The 16,440-nt window shown below is 39.2% G+C and overlaps 1 protein-coding gene across 1 annotated transcript in view; it reads right to left on the bottom strand.

The window, feature by feature from the left end:
* Window positions 1-11,952: 11,952 nt before the first annotated feature.
* LOC128542586 (ephrin-A2-like) overlaps window positions 11,953-16,440 on the bottom strand; it is a 117,351-nt gene continuing 112,863 nt past the window's right edge. Inside the window, exons 3-4 of the mRNA XM_053512504.1 lie at window positions 15,418-15,483; window positions 11,953-12,384 (exon numbers count right to left, since the gene is read on the bottom strand). Of these exons, the coding sequence (XP_053368479.1) occupies window positions 12,263-12,384; window positions 15,418-15,483 (188 nt within the window). The 3' untranslated portion in view covers window positions 11,953-12,262. The remainder of the gene's footprint in view (window positions 12,385-15,417; window positions 15,484-16,440) is intronic.

Below are 16,440 nucleotides of genomic sequence, written 5' to 3'. Positions count from 1 at the left end.
CCCTGTGATGGATTGTCCAGCGTGTACACTAAGTCTCCTGGGATAGGCTTCAGGCTCCCAGTGACCCTGTATGCAGGATAGAGCGGAACAGACAATGAGTGAGTGAGTAGTGAGTGATTATTTTAAAAGCAGTGATGGGGAAATCACTTAAAAAAAGAAATCTACTACAAATTACTAATCACTACTTTAAAATTGTAATTTGATTACACTACTGATTATTACATGTAAAAAGTAATCAGACTACTAATTACATAAAAATCGCATGATCATTAACTGATGCTGCCATTTTTAAATTAGTGATAGGAAATTTAAATCATTTTAGTGACTCGGATCTTTGAACCTCGTTCATCAAAATGAACAAATATTTTTTGTTCATTTAGTTTCCTTTTGTTCTTTTGAAATGAACTATAGCCAAAATTTGTGTATGTAGGCGTATTGGGGGTCTTTTTATTGAAAATGCAACATTTTATTTTATTTCTGTTCAAAAGAACGAAATGAACTAAATGACTAAAAAATTGTTAATTGTTAATTTTAATGAACGAGATTCAATGAAGAGTCACTAAAATGATTCAAACTTCTCATCAGTACTATGGGAGTCACGTGACAAAAGAACGAACGACTCGGAGTAGAAGAGTCGTTGGAAAAGAATCGCAATTCTAATTGCGATGATTTGCGCATGCGCTACCGGTAGAAAATGAACGAATCACTCTCCGAGACAATTCGCTCAAAATTCATTCGAAAAGAACGAAACGTTCATGAACGACCCATCACTATTTTAAAAGCATTAAATTGATTTTTACACACTACATTTGTGATGCTAGTAACGTAATGTTATTGACATTGGCAACTATAATTAAATTGCATGCATTTAATAGCATGTAACGTGTTACATTACTGCGTTATCAGGAAAAGTAATTAGATTACAGTAAAGACTAAATTGTGGAATTAAATGAAAATGTTTAGAAATAGATCTTGATTTTTTTTTATGAAGTCTTAGCACATAATAGCTACATGTACAATGTACAAGATATTTTTACTTGTTTAGATGGCTTTTTTTTTTTTTGCAGTACAAACTCCTAGAGCAAGACACACCTCCAGGGGCGTGGCATATACAAAATACAAAGCGATGAAACATTATTTATTTCTATCCCCAGATGTTTAATAACTAAGAGATGGCTCTGATACACTGATTTTGTTTTCATGGGCACATGTGCACCATTATGTCATCTCTATGCCCTTATCCAAAAGTATTATTATAAGATGTACTTGCTTATTGTTACAATTACACTGGTATACTGATTGCTTTACAGAAGTGCAGAAATGTTAAGTAGACCCGTTCATTAAGGGTGATTAGCACAAGAAAAAACTAAAACAACAACAAGTGCTTAATTGAAGAGGTACTGTAGATCAGATGTACAGACAGTCATAATTGATCTCCTATTTTCATCTCATGCCCTGTCGAGTGCCTCTCCTTATCACTCCTTTCTCATTCCTCGCCCTCTCTTTCTCCTGAACTCTGTTTCCCTCAACACCACAGATGGTCCTCATTAATAAAGAAGGCAGGCCTTTTCACCCTTATGCTTCAGAGAGAGAGAGCGAGAGAGAGAGACTGATATCACAAATAAACATGAATCAGCTGCTGTAATGTTCTTAGACCAAATGGCATAAGAAAATAAAAGTTAAAGTTTAAGGAAAAATAGAGATGTTTTTCAAGTCCTCACAACCATGCGCAGGATGTGCTTACAGGAACGTGAAATAGTCCATGTTCAGGAATTCACGGTATGTGAGCTGCACAGAAGGAGATCTTAAGTAATATTCCTGTAACATTTCACTTGAAGATGCACCACATCCACGTCTTTTCTATTCGAGAAAAGACAGCCGCTTCTCTATCACAGTGTTAACATCCCTTTTTGAACTAAGAGAGAGAAGCGAGGCCGAACCTGAGGCCGGCGAGCCCCTGTACAGCTTTTGTTCCAACTTGTTATCATTTCATGAGTCAAAAGTCAGCGCTCCCTTTTTACATTGCACATTGATGAGTGTGAAGCATCCAGTGCTGCGAATTCAAGTTAATATCAGCCTTTTCTCCGAATAAATCCTGAAATGGATCGTCAGCATATTGTACGCCGGATTTAAAATTGCTTACATACAAACCTAATAAAGATTTTAATGTAGCATGCTCAGAAATATAACCGCCGTCATAACCGTATTACTACCACACATTAAAAAAGTGTATGGAAAGTTTAGTGGATGGTTGGTGTACTTCTTCGCAACCGTTTGTTTAACCTAAAAGTGAAGTAAATATTAATGATTGTGTTTTTAAATAATAAGAGTTGACATAAAAAATGTAATATTGGTTGGGTTGGTACTGTAGTTATCATACAGTACGCTTTCTGGGAGTGAACATCTCTCCGTCTTTTACAGCAGTTCATCTGGATCTGGTTACACCAGCCGATAGCGGGGCCTCGGTGGAGTAGCGTGGATGCTTAATCTCATTGTACACTGGATAATGACAATAAAGCTTTCTCCTTCTTCTTCTTCGTGGTCTTCTACAGTAAGTATTAAACAGTGCGTGATGCTGTGGGACTAGTCACATTACCAATCATTCGTGAGGCGAAAACCTTTCACAGAGGTAATCACCTTTATTATCGATAGTCTGTCATCTCCACTCAGGAAACGATCGACACAGGGGTGATGTGCTGCAACCTGGCGCGAAAAATTCTACATTTGGAAATGTTTTATTTCTCTTACGCCACAGCTGTTTATCTGCAAGAAAATTTATAAACGAATGCATTTTTTATATCCATTGATCCACTTGATCAGTTCTTTCCAGTTATGACTTTCATTATAACAGTTATGTACGTCAATAAGACGTCAACCTGTAGCTCATCCTGTGATAGAGGAAACTCCTTCAGAAAACCTTGTCACAAAGCACTGACACTAAATGTAAATTAATTCTGTCAAATTAATGTATATGAACAATAACATGTTTGGAAAATTAGCACTTGGTCAGCACTGTAGCCTTCGGGGTTGAGGGTTCGAGTCCCGCCTCTGGTGCTGGCGCGAGAGAATTGCGCGTTCTTCCCGTGCTTGGCGGGTTTCTTCCGGGTACTCTGGTTTCCTCCCACGGTTCAAAAACATGCATAGTAGCTTAATTGTTTCTAAATTAACCGCAATGTGTGTAAGTGAGTGCCTCGAGTCCCCTGGGATAGGCTCCAGACATTACGTGACCCTGTACAGGATAACTCGTATATACAGTAGAGAAGGAAAGAAATGAAATGAGTGCACCAGTATAAACTAAACGTGGACTCACTCACACATCCTCTATACCGCTTTCCCCTGTATATAGGATCGCTGGGGGCCTGGAACCCATCAGAGGAGACTTAGGGCATGAGGCGGGGTACACACACTCACTCACACGCTCATCCACACACAATGGGCAATTTAGGAAATCCAGTTAGCCAACATGTCTTTGAACTGTGTATGCACACAAACCCCAGACTGGACTTGAACCCAGATACTGCAGGTGCAAGGTGACAGTGCTAGCCACTACGCTACCGTGCGCCTCAATCATTAATCAACTGCGGATTATCATAGATAATAAACTGATTGTTGGGGAAAAAATGTAGACAACAGCAATTTTATACTGATATGTGCTGTAAGTAGGCCAGCAAGGGGATTTGAAGTTATTATGAAGTTAACATAATCTTCCTCCTCTGTGCTATGATAATTTGCAAATGAACACTAAACCTACTAGAGATGCTGAGCAAAGTTGATCAAATATAAATTGTCAGCTACAAAATTAAATTCTTCTGCTGGAATTTTATATCAAATTATTGTTGATCCAGTCACGGACTAACCAGAAACAAGACTCCTCAGCAGTGTGGCGTTTATTATGAGTAAGCGGTGCATTATTGAAGCCAAAAAATAAAATAAAATGAAAGAAAAAAAAAAAAGAAAGGAGGAAAAAAAGAAGAAAAAAAACCCTGGCATTATAATCGCCTCAATGGAGTACGGCAGGCATTGTCTGTAAATAATTGAGAGAGGACAAAGAGAGGAAAATGTTACACTGAGTTACATTTAGTCACTCACTCTTCACTATAGAGATGCGTCTGTACAGGGTAGTGGAGCCACTGCATTGAATTCAGACAACACTTTAAAAAACACATGCCTTCCTTATTGGTTATTATTACACCAGGGCTGTTGAGTTCTCAATTCTGATTGGTCAGAAGTTGGTCACTATTTGTCTTTAGGAAACAGCAGCTCTGACGGTAGTGCCAGCAACTGGCAAGGTTTTAATAACTAGGGTTAGGGGTTAGGGTTAGGGTTAGGGTAAGGGCTGGAATTACCATCACTCACTCATTCTCTAAACGTCTTATCCTGTACAGGATCATGAAAAGGCTGGAGCCTATCCCAGGGGACAGACCGGGTACCCTAGACGGGGTGCCAATCCATTACAGGCTCATACATGTGGGACAATATGGAAATGCAAAGTATCCTAATCTTCATGTCTTTGGACTGTGGGAGGAGACCGGAGTACCAGACGGAAACCCACCAGTCACAAGTAGAGGAAGCCAACATCATGCCCATAGACCCAATGGTGGGACTCGAACCCCTGTGGCAACCACTATGCCATTGTGCTGCCTCAAATTTAATCATAAAACAGCTATAATAAGTCATTGTGTGGCATGAGTTAGTATAAGAAAAATAGAAGACCTCAGGATGGAGCCAGTTACTCCGCTTCACTTGGGTGTGCATCCCCCTTCATCGTTCTGCTTTAATTATACTGTCTACTACTATACATATACTACTGTATATATTATAATATTATTCCATGCTGCAGGGTTTAACCTAATAAATAAACAAAACATATATGCATTGTGGTTGTTTATTGTGTGCATTTGTTGTATAATGGATTTACAGTGCATTATGGGTAACCATATGATATAATGAACTATCCAGTGGATCTAGTCTGTCCACTGAGAATTGGGACAACACTACAAAATGGCTGTTCCATGAATAGTGCACTTTATGATGAATAATCTTATAACGAATTTAGATTTTATTCATTAGGACAAACCTCAAGCTCCAATCAAATGACCAACAGAGTCAGATAAAAGGCCATTATGTGACTGTAAGGCCTTCAGCCATTTTCTCCCTCACTATATTCCTTCCGCAATTTTGTTAGTCAATCATCTATCGAATTCTGTCAGATTTACACCCATGGGGACTAAATGAGACTGAACACAAAGGCCCTGATGGATGTTGAGGAGGTTATTACAGCTGCTGATGTCGTGTAGGCACTGGCGCTCAGACGATTTCAGATTGCTGGTCATAATTTGTTAAAAGTGAGCCATGATAGCAGGCTTTCTTTATCCTGTTAGATGGTGCCTTGGGTGCAATCTCTGGCACGAGTGAACATGCGTCCCACACTGGGACATTGATAGAGCCTCGGCTGTGGGGCCTTTTGATTGCGGAAAGGTCAAGCTGAGCTTTGTTATCTCACGAGGGGCCGGTGGAGTGGCACTACAGCGGCGCTGGATCTATTCAAGTCAAGTTGCCTGAGATGAAAAAGCAATGAAGGGATAAGCCTGGAATACCAATCAATTCATCTTTGATCTGCTGAACGTTTGCTCCTATAAGTTTACATAGAGTGGCACTTCACCACAATCAGAGGAGAGGTGGGTTTTTGTTGTTGTTGTTGGTGGTGATGGTGGTTTATTTGCATGTTCTTACGGCAGCCACTTGGGTCACTCTTGTAATAGCATCAGCCACATCTGTTCAATGGATCTTTTGGCTCAGTGTCAGTATCGCTATCAGTGTCATTTAACTACGAAGGCATTTAAAGGACAATAGAAATTAGTCCCCATGGGTGTAAGTACATCATCTGGAAAAAAAAGGATTAAAAGATCAATTAGGAAGGCATTCTTGTAGCCTGTAGTGTCGCCCTGCTTAAATGTGTTAATTCAAAGTACTTGTAGAAGGCCACGCAGATTATCAGCCCCAAATCTAACAACGCTTCCGTCTTATCTGCAGGAACAAAGAAGGAAAACCATGTTGCGGTCACACATGTCCATGTCCTCTTTGAAATTATTTTATTGCTGTAATATTCGGCTCCTCGGCCGGGGCAGTTACCATCTCTGCATGAAACTCGCATGGCATTCAGTGCTATCAGTCGCCATTTTCTGCCATCATCCCAAATAAGAGCTGCTCGCAGGCGTTCACCTTCTTTCCCTCCCACCGTTTGACAAAACACCAAAGACACCAAAAGTGTATAAATGTCAATCCATGTATTTAGACTAGTGTTACAGCCTGGGAAATAAAAAAAAAAAGCAGCCATCTTTGAATCTTAAAAGTTGAATCTTAAAAGATATCATGTGCAGGACATGATTTTTATAAGCCATCCTTTTAATAAGACATGCCTGGAAAAGGGCAGCTATGTTTTAAGTCTATAATCAAGGAAAAGGCTCTTTCATGGAAGCCTTTTATTCATGATATGGTTTTTGGCTTGAAATTAAACTCTCAGAAATGCCTGCATGTTCACTGCGCCATGGACCGAAGGCAGTCCTTTGAGTAAACTGTTTTATCTTTATTAAAGCTAGATCTTGCTGGATAAACCTGCTCTATTGGATATATTAGAATATTAATGCTGTCTAAGTGAAATGTCATAGCACTGATTGGTCATTAGACATTAGTTTTATGAGCAGTGGACAGACTGAATGCATTGAGTGACCAGGTAATCACATTGATGGAGTATTTCTTCCCTGACGGCACAGGTATATTACAGGAAAAGTTGGGAAAGAGTTGTTCTGGGAGCATAAGGAAGTATTTTCATATATGAACCTTTGGGTTAGGGTTAGGGTGGCTGTAATCAAAGCTAAAAAACTTTTGACCCTGATTTGCTCATCTGATCTTAGTGATGAAAACTAGTTTAGGAGAATTTCACATAGGAGTGTTTTTTTTATCATGGATGAGTAATAAATTGTATTCGTTATAAATTATATTAGTTTTCTGCAACAGATTGGAGTTCCAGTGAGAATACTGTATGTTCCTGCTCAGCGTTCCTGGGATTAAATCCAGATCTACTGAGCAGGATAAAGAGGTTAAGATGAATGAACAAGTATATTTGTTGTAAATGTAATTGATAAAGGTTATTACTGTAAAACACAAACACATTTGTGGATATCAGTCCCATAACACCAAAGGCCTTCTTAGGTCTCCTTCGAAGCTACGCTTACACATGATATATGAAATGAATTAAAACAATGCACACGGACAACAACAAATAAGGTTATTTTATTATTCTTCAACTTGAAAATGGACGATTTTCCTGCCATAAAAAGGGGAGATGAACCAATCAACATGAATCGGGCATAATTTGCCCATCCCTTTCACCTACCGTACCTTGTTGGAAGATTACTAATCTGCAGTAAGTTAAAGATACATTTTGACACGGCAGGCCAGGGTTTTCTTGATCACATTGTCATCCTATTTTTAGGAAAATGTGGCATCTACAGTATCATGCTCTCAGGGCGGAAAAAATGCCTGGTTTGATTACCGAAGATCTTCTGTTTTTGCACAACAAAGCGCAACCATATACTGCTTAACACACCATTTGCACATTAGAGCAACTTGGCTGGGAGTTATTGCCACATCCCTGGTACGGCCCTGACCGAGTTCCAAGCAATTTTCACATGTTTCATGTTTGGCCCATTGAAGGAGGAAGGCCAGTGTTTCAGTTGGGAAGCAGGGAGGCCGATCATGGCTACGATGTGCTGAGAAAACACACTACCCAAGTACTACTGAACACTGGAATAAGTGCCACAGTGTAGCAGGATATTATTTACAGAAATAAAGGGAGTTTTTACTCTCATAACATTGGTGCAATCAAAAGTCCTGGTTTGACTTGAACACCCCTCATATAATCTTAAAGTTTAAGTCTAACAATTTCAAGTGGACAAGCATACAGTATGGTTAACATATAGTATACAGTATGCAGAATACAGTCGATATTATAAGGGAGAGTTTTCAGTTTTACCATGGAAGGCACCACAGGACTTTACAGAGTACCCGGGGAGGTACCTTGATTCTTACTGGGTACCAGAGTGGCTACCAAAGCTCAGCATTTATCTAATATGGTATGTTTGTACAAACTGTACAATATTAGATACAGTACTGTGAACAAGTCTTAGGCACATGCACATATAACTAACAGCTGTAGAGAAAACAGTAATTAATAAAATAAAAATCAATAATTGGTGTAATGACCCTTTGCTTAAAATATAGTCTCAGGTACATTTTGTGCAGTTGTATAAGGAAAGTAGCCGCTTTTTTTGCTTTTTATGTATGTATGTCTGAAAAGTGGTCTTTTTACATACTGTAATACGCTACTTTCTTTTCTGGCTTACAAATATTTTCCTGTAAGATTTTTACAGAATTAATAATAAAGTCTATATAAATAAAATGTGTATAAGTAAATAATATACACATTTTTTTTTTTTTTTAGTTTTAAAATTAAGCACAGGTTGTACCTAAAACACAGTGTGTCTTTTTTTGCACAGTACTGTATATCAGTACATATTACTGGTATGATATAGTACAGGTAGTGCCATATTATTGCAAGCAATATTAGGGGTTTCAACACACACTATGGTATTTTATTAATGTTATATAAATACAATGTACCATACTATATAACTATTACCTTTATGGCACAAAAACCTATTTTCTGATATAGAACTGTATGTCTACTGTACCACAATATAATATATGGTAAGTACTGTGTATTCAATTCAATTTTATTTGTATAGCACTTTTAACAATTGTCATTGTCGCAAAGCAGCTTTCCACAATCAAAAGAATTATTTAAGTTGGATATACGGTATATGTACCATTTTAACAAAACTATGTACCATGGTAGAATTTTAATGTGGTACATGTTATATATTAGTAAATAGGTACCACAGTATAGTACTGTCCAAAATACCTTCTTATGGGTAATAATAATGGGTATCTAATCTAATGGGTAAAGAAATAATTTCTTATGGGAACAGAGTTCATTTCCATTGCTAACAAGCAGAGTCCAACTGTTACCATTTATCATGCCCTCATGTAATGAAAATGTAAAACTTGAAATGACAAAAAAGCTTGTTTTCCTGTCCTCCTTACAGGCTATCGATTCGGAAAGATTAAATCATTAATCACAATTCTGTTTATTTGCGAGGAGGTATAAATGAAAATTGTACAACCATAGTCTGTATTAATGCACTTACATAGGAAGCTGACTAGGTCGCAATACAGTACTTCATCACATTATATAGCTAAGACTTTTCAGTCGAGTTACCAACTGGAGCAGTTAGTTGCATGTGTGGTAGGGAATGAATTCATGATGATTTGTCCACGCTGCTTACACTTAACATAACCTGTCTATGCACATTTGATTAATTCCAGTATTATAATGCATATAATGATTTTACATGTTTTGCAGTAGAAACAAATACGTTTTTTTTTCTTTTTCCAATGCAGGGGTAATAAGTAATGCCTTTGGACTATAATGAAGCATTGTTTAAGCTCATGAGTATTATACAGTAAATTGTTGCAGAGTGATATCAGCTTGCTGAAGTTTAACAGTGATACACACCACTTCGCCCAAAACATGTCATTCAGAATCAGAAATAAATTCTACTATAGACAAAAAGCTTTATTTTTAATTGTTTCCATTTTTTTTCCTGTAGCTTTCTTCTTCCAAAACATTGGAACACTTTATAAGAATGCAAATGTTTCATCCACATGATTTTCAAATAAAAACGATCTGATGTTAACACCATGAAAGGTTTGTATCTGAAACATCAAAAAAAAAAAAAAAAAAAAAAGAAAAGAAAAGAAAAAAAAGAAATTACAGGACTACATGTACCAGAATGTGATATAAGCAGGAAACATCGACAACAACAGCAAACATCTCTAGACTCGTTTGACTGCAGAACTGGTACCATCATTGCGCTAGTAATTCAAGGGTTCTACATTGTAACTTCATATCACATATGAATAATGTCCATTGTTTTATTTATTATTATTTTTTTGGAAACAAAAATGTAGAAAATAACATGAAATAAAGTAAAATATAAAATTCCAGCTAGCATTAAAAAAAAAAACAATCCTTTTTTTTATTTTTTATTCTTGCCTATGTTCAAAGTCAGCTCTTCCCCAAAAGCTTTTTTCCCCCCTTATTAACATTTTTGTACAGTCACAAAATAATTCACCACACATATAATCCCAGACTCTTTTTTTTTTCTGAATAATCTCCTCCTCTTTCAGAATGAAAGCGTCCACTGAAGCAGAAGTGCTACTTGAATTCATAACTCCATCCTACATTTTGAACTTTGAGGCATTCGTTCGCTCTCTCGTGCAACTTTAGTCCTTAGTCCTTTAGTAACTTTAGGCCCAGACTCTGCGCTTTCACAGTGATCAGCTTGTTCTGGGCCGATGCACGAGCGAGTGTGTGTACAGGGCGTGGGTTAGTGCAGTTACAGGAGATTTATGTGAAGCGGCTCAGCACGGAGAAAAAGCATCACATTCAGAAATTGGGAGAGAGAGAGAGAGAGAGAGAGAGAGCGTCCGAGTGTGTGTGTGTATGTGTGTGTATGTGTGTTTTTGTGTGAGATAGAGAGAGAAAGACAGCGGTTGAGACGATCAAAGACCTGAAACACACTAACACTTAACCAACACGGCATGCCCACCCCAGCCCACCCCACCCCCCCGAGAACCCCCTGCCATCACTTGAGACTGTAGCTTTGTGACAGATTTGCTTTCAAACTGAGCACCGGTAATAAAAACGCATTTTGTAACTGGTTAATATTATCTTCTAATCTACACAACATTCTGTTTTTTTTTTTTTTCACGGCAAAAAAGACTGTATTAAAAAACTGTATTTTGATGTAACGCCCCTCCTATGATTGTGTGGCTGCTTGTGATGTTAAAACAAAGCCAACACACATCTAACCCCCTCTTCCCTGTTAAAAAAAAAAAGGAAAGAAAAGAAAAGAAAAAAAAAAAAGGTTCAACTAATGTCTTTGGCAAATTCACAGAAAAGACCTCTTTTTATATATACACTCAACAGCCACTTTAATAAGAACACCTAGTGTACACACCTGCTCATTGCATAGTGCACAGGATCATACGGATACAGGTCAAGAACATGAAGAATTGCGGTTTCAAAGACGATGAACATCACTTGGTTGTTGCTGCCACACGGGCTCGTTTATGATCTTAGACATGATCTGTAGACTGAAACGTCTTGCTGATGAGAGAGGATGGAGGACAGGACTGGTTTGATCGCGCGGGATGGCTATTTCAGACACCTTGACCTCTATCTACATGATTCGGCTGATGTATTCTCTGACCGAGCAAATGTGCGAATGAACAAACGTGTACAGGTGTTCCTAATAAACTACCACCTAGTGTATAGGAGATGTAGGAAAAAGATTTCCTTAGAGAAACAGGACCGATTTTTAGATCTTCATGACTGACACCAAAACATCCTGTTTCTCTGGAATCCGTGTGCTACAGTAAGCCTTATTTTTCACTACATCCGCTTTCTCTACTGAAGCACATTGAAGTTACTTCCTGGATTCTTCTTCTTTCCAGTAAAGGCGCTAGGGATTTCTCAGAGAAAGGTACACATGCCCTGCAAAATGCCCTTTTTCTCTAAATGCCGCGCAGAAATGCTGTACAGTAACTACATCCACAGGATCGATGGTGGTTAGACGGGTGGTTTCTACTTGGGGCACATCGGTAGAGAGACGAACACGCAGACGTTTCAGATGCTCGTGAGCAAAATCATAGAGCACACTTGGCCATCTTCATTAGTGCATGACAGAAGAAGCGACCCCCCTCCCCCTCCCAACTAGTCAATTCTTCATATTTCATATATATATATATATATATATTTTTTTTTTTGTTGTTGTTGTTATTGTTGTTGTTTCCCCCAAATGAGTCTTTTCTCAATGGCAGTCTTTTATCGTCAGAAGATTGAAGATTATTGGATGAAGATACAATGCTCAGAACCAAATGGACAATGCGATTATATTTTAAGTGGGCAGGGTTTGCGTTTTTTTTTTCTTTTCTTTTTCTTTTCTTTTCTTCCTGTTCAGGGAGAAGCAGCAATGCTAAGATTTGGATGTGTGTATGTATATGCCTGTAAGTGTGTGTGTACTGTATGTGTGTATGTATATGTGTGCATGTGCACTGCTGTGAAGACTCAAGAGTGCTAGGAGGAGCTGAAGAGCACGAGGAGCTCAAGCAACAACAGAAAGAGACATGGGGACAGGAAGTGACCGCTGTTGGTGTCATCTGTCAGAAACGGCTCCGGCGACTCGTACAGTGAGTCATCTGTAGGAGAGAGAGAGAGAGAGAGAGAGAGAGGGAGAGAGAGGAAGGGAGAAAGAAGAAAAATAAAGCAGTGAGAAAAGGAGACAAGGATGTGTGTGAGTCAAAGGTTTCTAGCACAGCTGCGGAAGTAACATTTTTCTCTATCTCTCTCTCTTTCTCTCCCCAAAATACAACACTTGAGGATTGAAAGCCAGCCTCAATGGAAGTGACACTTTATTGACAAAATGCTCTTGTCTTGGCTGACCTAGATTAAGTGGGAAAGACGAGTGCAGCGATTTCGCTGTCACGTCTCCCTATGCAGATAGCATCAAAGAGCATCAGACATATCGTACATGCATGTGAAGGCTGTCAGATCCAGGGTTCTGTGTTCTGGTGACACACGTGCCAGAAGAAAAGCTCACCAACTGAATACGAGACTAAAAACACATGCAGCGCTATGGATATAACAGGGCGTAATTAAAACATTGGCTTGCTACTAACCGAAGTGCGCTGTAACTCCTGTCTTGTTGACTTAATTCATTGTTTATTAATGCCTCGGGGTCCGTTAATTTGCACGAAAGAAAATTATTGTTTACATTCCACTTAGTACAAATTACACAGCTACTACAATTACAAAGCGGCAATTTAAGGCAATTATTTTCCCCACGAAACAACACGCGTGCGCACACCTGATCGCTTTTTGTTAATGCAATCTGAACTACAAGATATACAGTACATGATGTAGTTAGTGATTAATAAAGATCCCTAATGCGAGGATTACTGTCCCAATATACTTATAATATACTGGACTAATCAACGTAAGCTTCTCATGCACAAAGGATTCCATTATTCCTGATGTATCTTTAACAGGTTCACGTGTTTTTACAGGTTCACATGTTTACCGGTTCAACGTGTCAAATACTAACAAATTCGCCATTCTTCTCATTTCCCTAGGTTCCCTTCACCGTCCCCCCAAACTGGACCTGTAATTTCAGCCCCATTCCTGGAGAATTAAAGTGAGGTCTGGGGCTGAGATTAACCCCTGCCTATGCAGCAAGATTAGGACTCGGGCCCTGGCAGAGAGCATGAAAATAAACAGAGGCGTACCAGGCTTAGTGTGTGGAATTATGGTAATGGTGGGAGCTGAGCTGGCGAAAAGGCCAGGTGGGTCGTATAATAAAAACGCTTTAGCGCCAGGCATCCCTTCTTCTAACGTTTCTTCTCAATCGCCGATATGCACATATGAATGCGGCGCTTTCACGAGGATGATAGGCCACCGTGTGGAAATTGAATTCAAGACAGTGCGAAATCCGCACACACCTCTTTGAATAAGGTATGAAATTCAACTCTCCGCTTGGGCTTATCAATTCAAAAGGACCTTGACGATTCACAAAGGGAAAGCACTTGTCTGGTTGTGCATGCGTTTTAAAAGACAGGCCAAGCGCTTGTGAAGCGAAATTGTTTTGAAGGGCAGTGTACATTAACTCGGTGGGCTAGAGAGACTGCGAGCGTTATCGTAAATAGATAAATGGGAGTGTGAGAAAAGGATCATTTCAATTTGCATGTAATTGTCTCTACTCTTCGCTGGAACTGATGATCTCAGAGTGAGTCCGTTTGTTAACAATTACATTAGACTAATGGGCTGCTCCCCGAAAGGCTTCTCGTCTAAATTTATAACGTGCCCTAAAAGCACAACTCTAGGAAATGACTCCTTTTTAAAATAATGCTAGTGCAAATATTGACCAACTCCTCTCCATGCTCAGTGGAGTATAATGCATTCCTCTCGTCCTTGTATAAATACCTGTGGTGCTGGTGCTAACTCCACTGTCACTCTGGCTCCTTTCAAAGCTGCCCTGCTTAAGCCCTTGTGTGACTCGGGAACCATTTCTTAGCGCTGATATTGTGCAGGACTGAGGAATCTCGACGCAGCACTGTTTATTAAAACCTGGCTTAACGGCTGCGTTTTACGGCACTATGCTGATGTTGAGAGGTCATGACCTCTGTGTGAGGTTCAGTCTGGGAGTTTGTTTGAAAAGGAGATGAAAAAAAAAAAACGGCATTGCTACTTTATTCTCACGAGGTGTGTGGTGTGTATGATGATGCACGGACACGACGGAAATAAAGTAAACCGTCTTGGGTTTACAAGTAGGAATTGCAAGATGTTATACCTACGCTATATGAGAGTAATACAGATATTTAAAAATATACGGTATTTCTGTTTAAAGCTGTAAATAGTATTTTTTTGCATTAGCTATCCACATGCAATGTGCTTTGTAAACTGATCTAACATTAAAGGTTGAAGATGCTAACTGAAAAGCTCTAAGCAAATGTTGGGAAAAAAACTAAACTTTCCAAAAAGCATTTATCATAATAGACTTAAAATATGCTACACTATGGAGGTATCCCTTTGAATTATTAATCAATAGGACTGCTTAATGAGAAACAGGCAGAAAGAAATGTATGAAACGAAACAGTAATCAAGCTTACAGAATAATAAAATCATTTTTGTCGCTTTTCAAATGATAACTTTCTCAGAATTTCAATAATTCAGCTTTCAATATAAATACTCACCCTCAAAACTGAGCCATAACACCTAGGTCGCACGCGGTGTGTGTCACTAGGTACTATGTTCAGCCAGGGTTAAACTAACTGAGCACCTTCTGGAAAACTGTATATAATAAAGAGGTTAGAAACCCCCTGGTTGGAATGATTAGTGGACGGGTCAGGGCTTTCTGATCGTTATCTGGCCCTTGTCAGATAAATAGCTTGCTACGGAATCTGCCCCGAGGAGCATTATTATATTTGTGGAGTTACAACTCTGTTCCCTTGAGCTCAGACCGTAAAGCATGGACGGAGATACTTCATATGAACAGGCAGGGATTGAGCTTATAAATCAACTCTAAGTCGGACTGGACTCGGATGACACGGACCGAGGTGCTGGAATCCGGGAACTTGTCCTGGAGTGTCTCACGTTATAAATAACACTGATGGACAGGAGGGAAAGAAATTACAGGGCATTAAGGTCTTGTAGATTCTTAGATATACAGTACTTACTTGTAGGCTTGACGTAGACTCTGAGCTTCAAGCAAGGCTTTCCAGCAAGGTTTGGATGTGGGGACGCTGCAGAGAAACAGAGTGACAGATACAGATTGAAGCTGAAAATGACTTTATAAACAAAAAAGGCTGCAGAAAATGAAAAATACAGAATGCTTAACTGAAAGTATACAGAAAGGCAGAGTCATTAATACTTAGTCGACGACAATGTTTACACAAGTCTAACCACCGAGGCTAAAATCTCTACCAAACGTGCACGGTGGTCAAAATCACGTCTCAGAAGTTTCTGGCAATCGAGCTATTCATCTTTTCCTCGGGTGTAAAGAACAGATCGTCGCCGCTTGTCTGGCGACCCATGTGGCCGTGCGCACACACACACTTTATGTCTCGCACACGCGCACCATATGGCTTTGTGACACACATTTGTGCTTTATGCACCTCGGATAACAACATCAGCTGCAGACACACACTGAGATCCAACCTGCATACGACCCTTATCTTCCCATATATTTTTTTTAATTAATTTTTATTAATAGAACATGCCCTGGAACTGCTTTTATTCCATATAAATTCCTTTCCTCCTGCTTTCACAACATTGGAATTATTTCTCTGCAACAGGTGCTCTCGAGTGAATCGATGGAAGGAATCTAAAATAATCAAGGCAGAGCCCGGCACTATTACGAGTTCTGGACCTTTTTTTTCTTTCAAATAGGAAATTATTTTAAACATACTTAAACCACGGAAAAGCGAACAATCCTAACAATCTAGAATGAGAGTAGAAGCGAGTGATGGCTGATCACAGCTGCTTGACGGGACTCGGTGCTGGATCTTATAACCTTATAACCTCAAGCTGCTTTCTCCAACAGAGCACCAAGCTTTCTGTCCTTGCAAAGACAGGAATCTGACAGCTTTGACCCGGTGGCTGGTCCCCATGAGGAAACTATTTACGGGGGGAAAAAAAAAACGTTCAGATAAAACTAGTTTTTATTATTTAAAAAAATCATCCAGAAAGTTTAAGCATTA

Source organism: Clarias gariepinus, chromosome 15, assembly GCF_024256425.1.
Source record: "Clarias gariepinus isolate MV-2021 ecotype Netherlands chromosome 15, CGAR_prim_01v2, whole genome shotgun sequence".
Classification (NCBI taxonomy): Eukaryota; Metazoa; Chordata; class Actinopteri; order Siluriformes; family Clariidae; genus Clarias; species Clarias gariepinus.
Note: the sequence above shows the minus strand (reverse complement) of the source record. Positions and strands in the feature narration are given on the sequence as shown.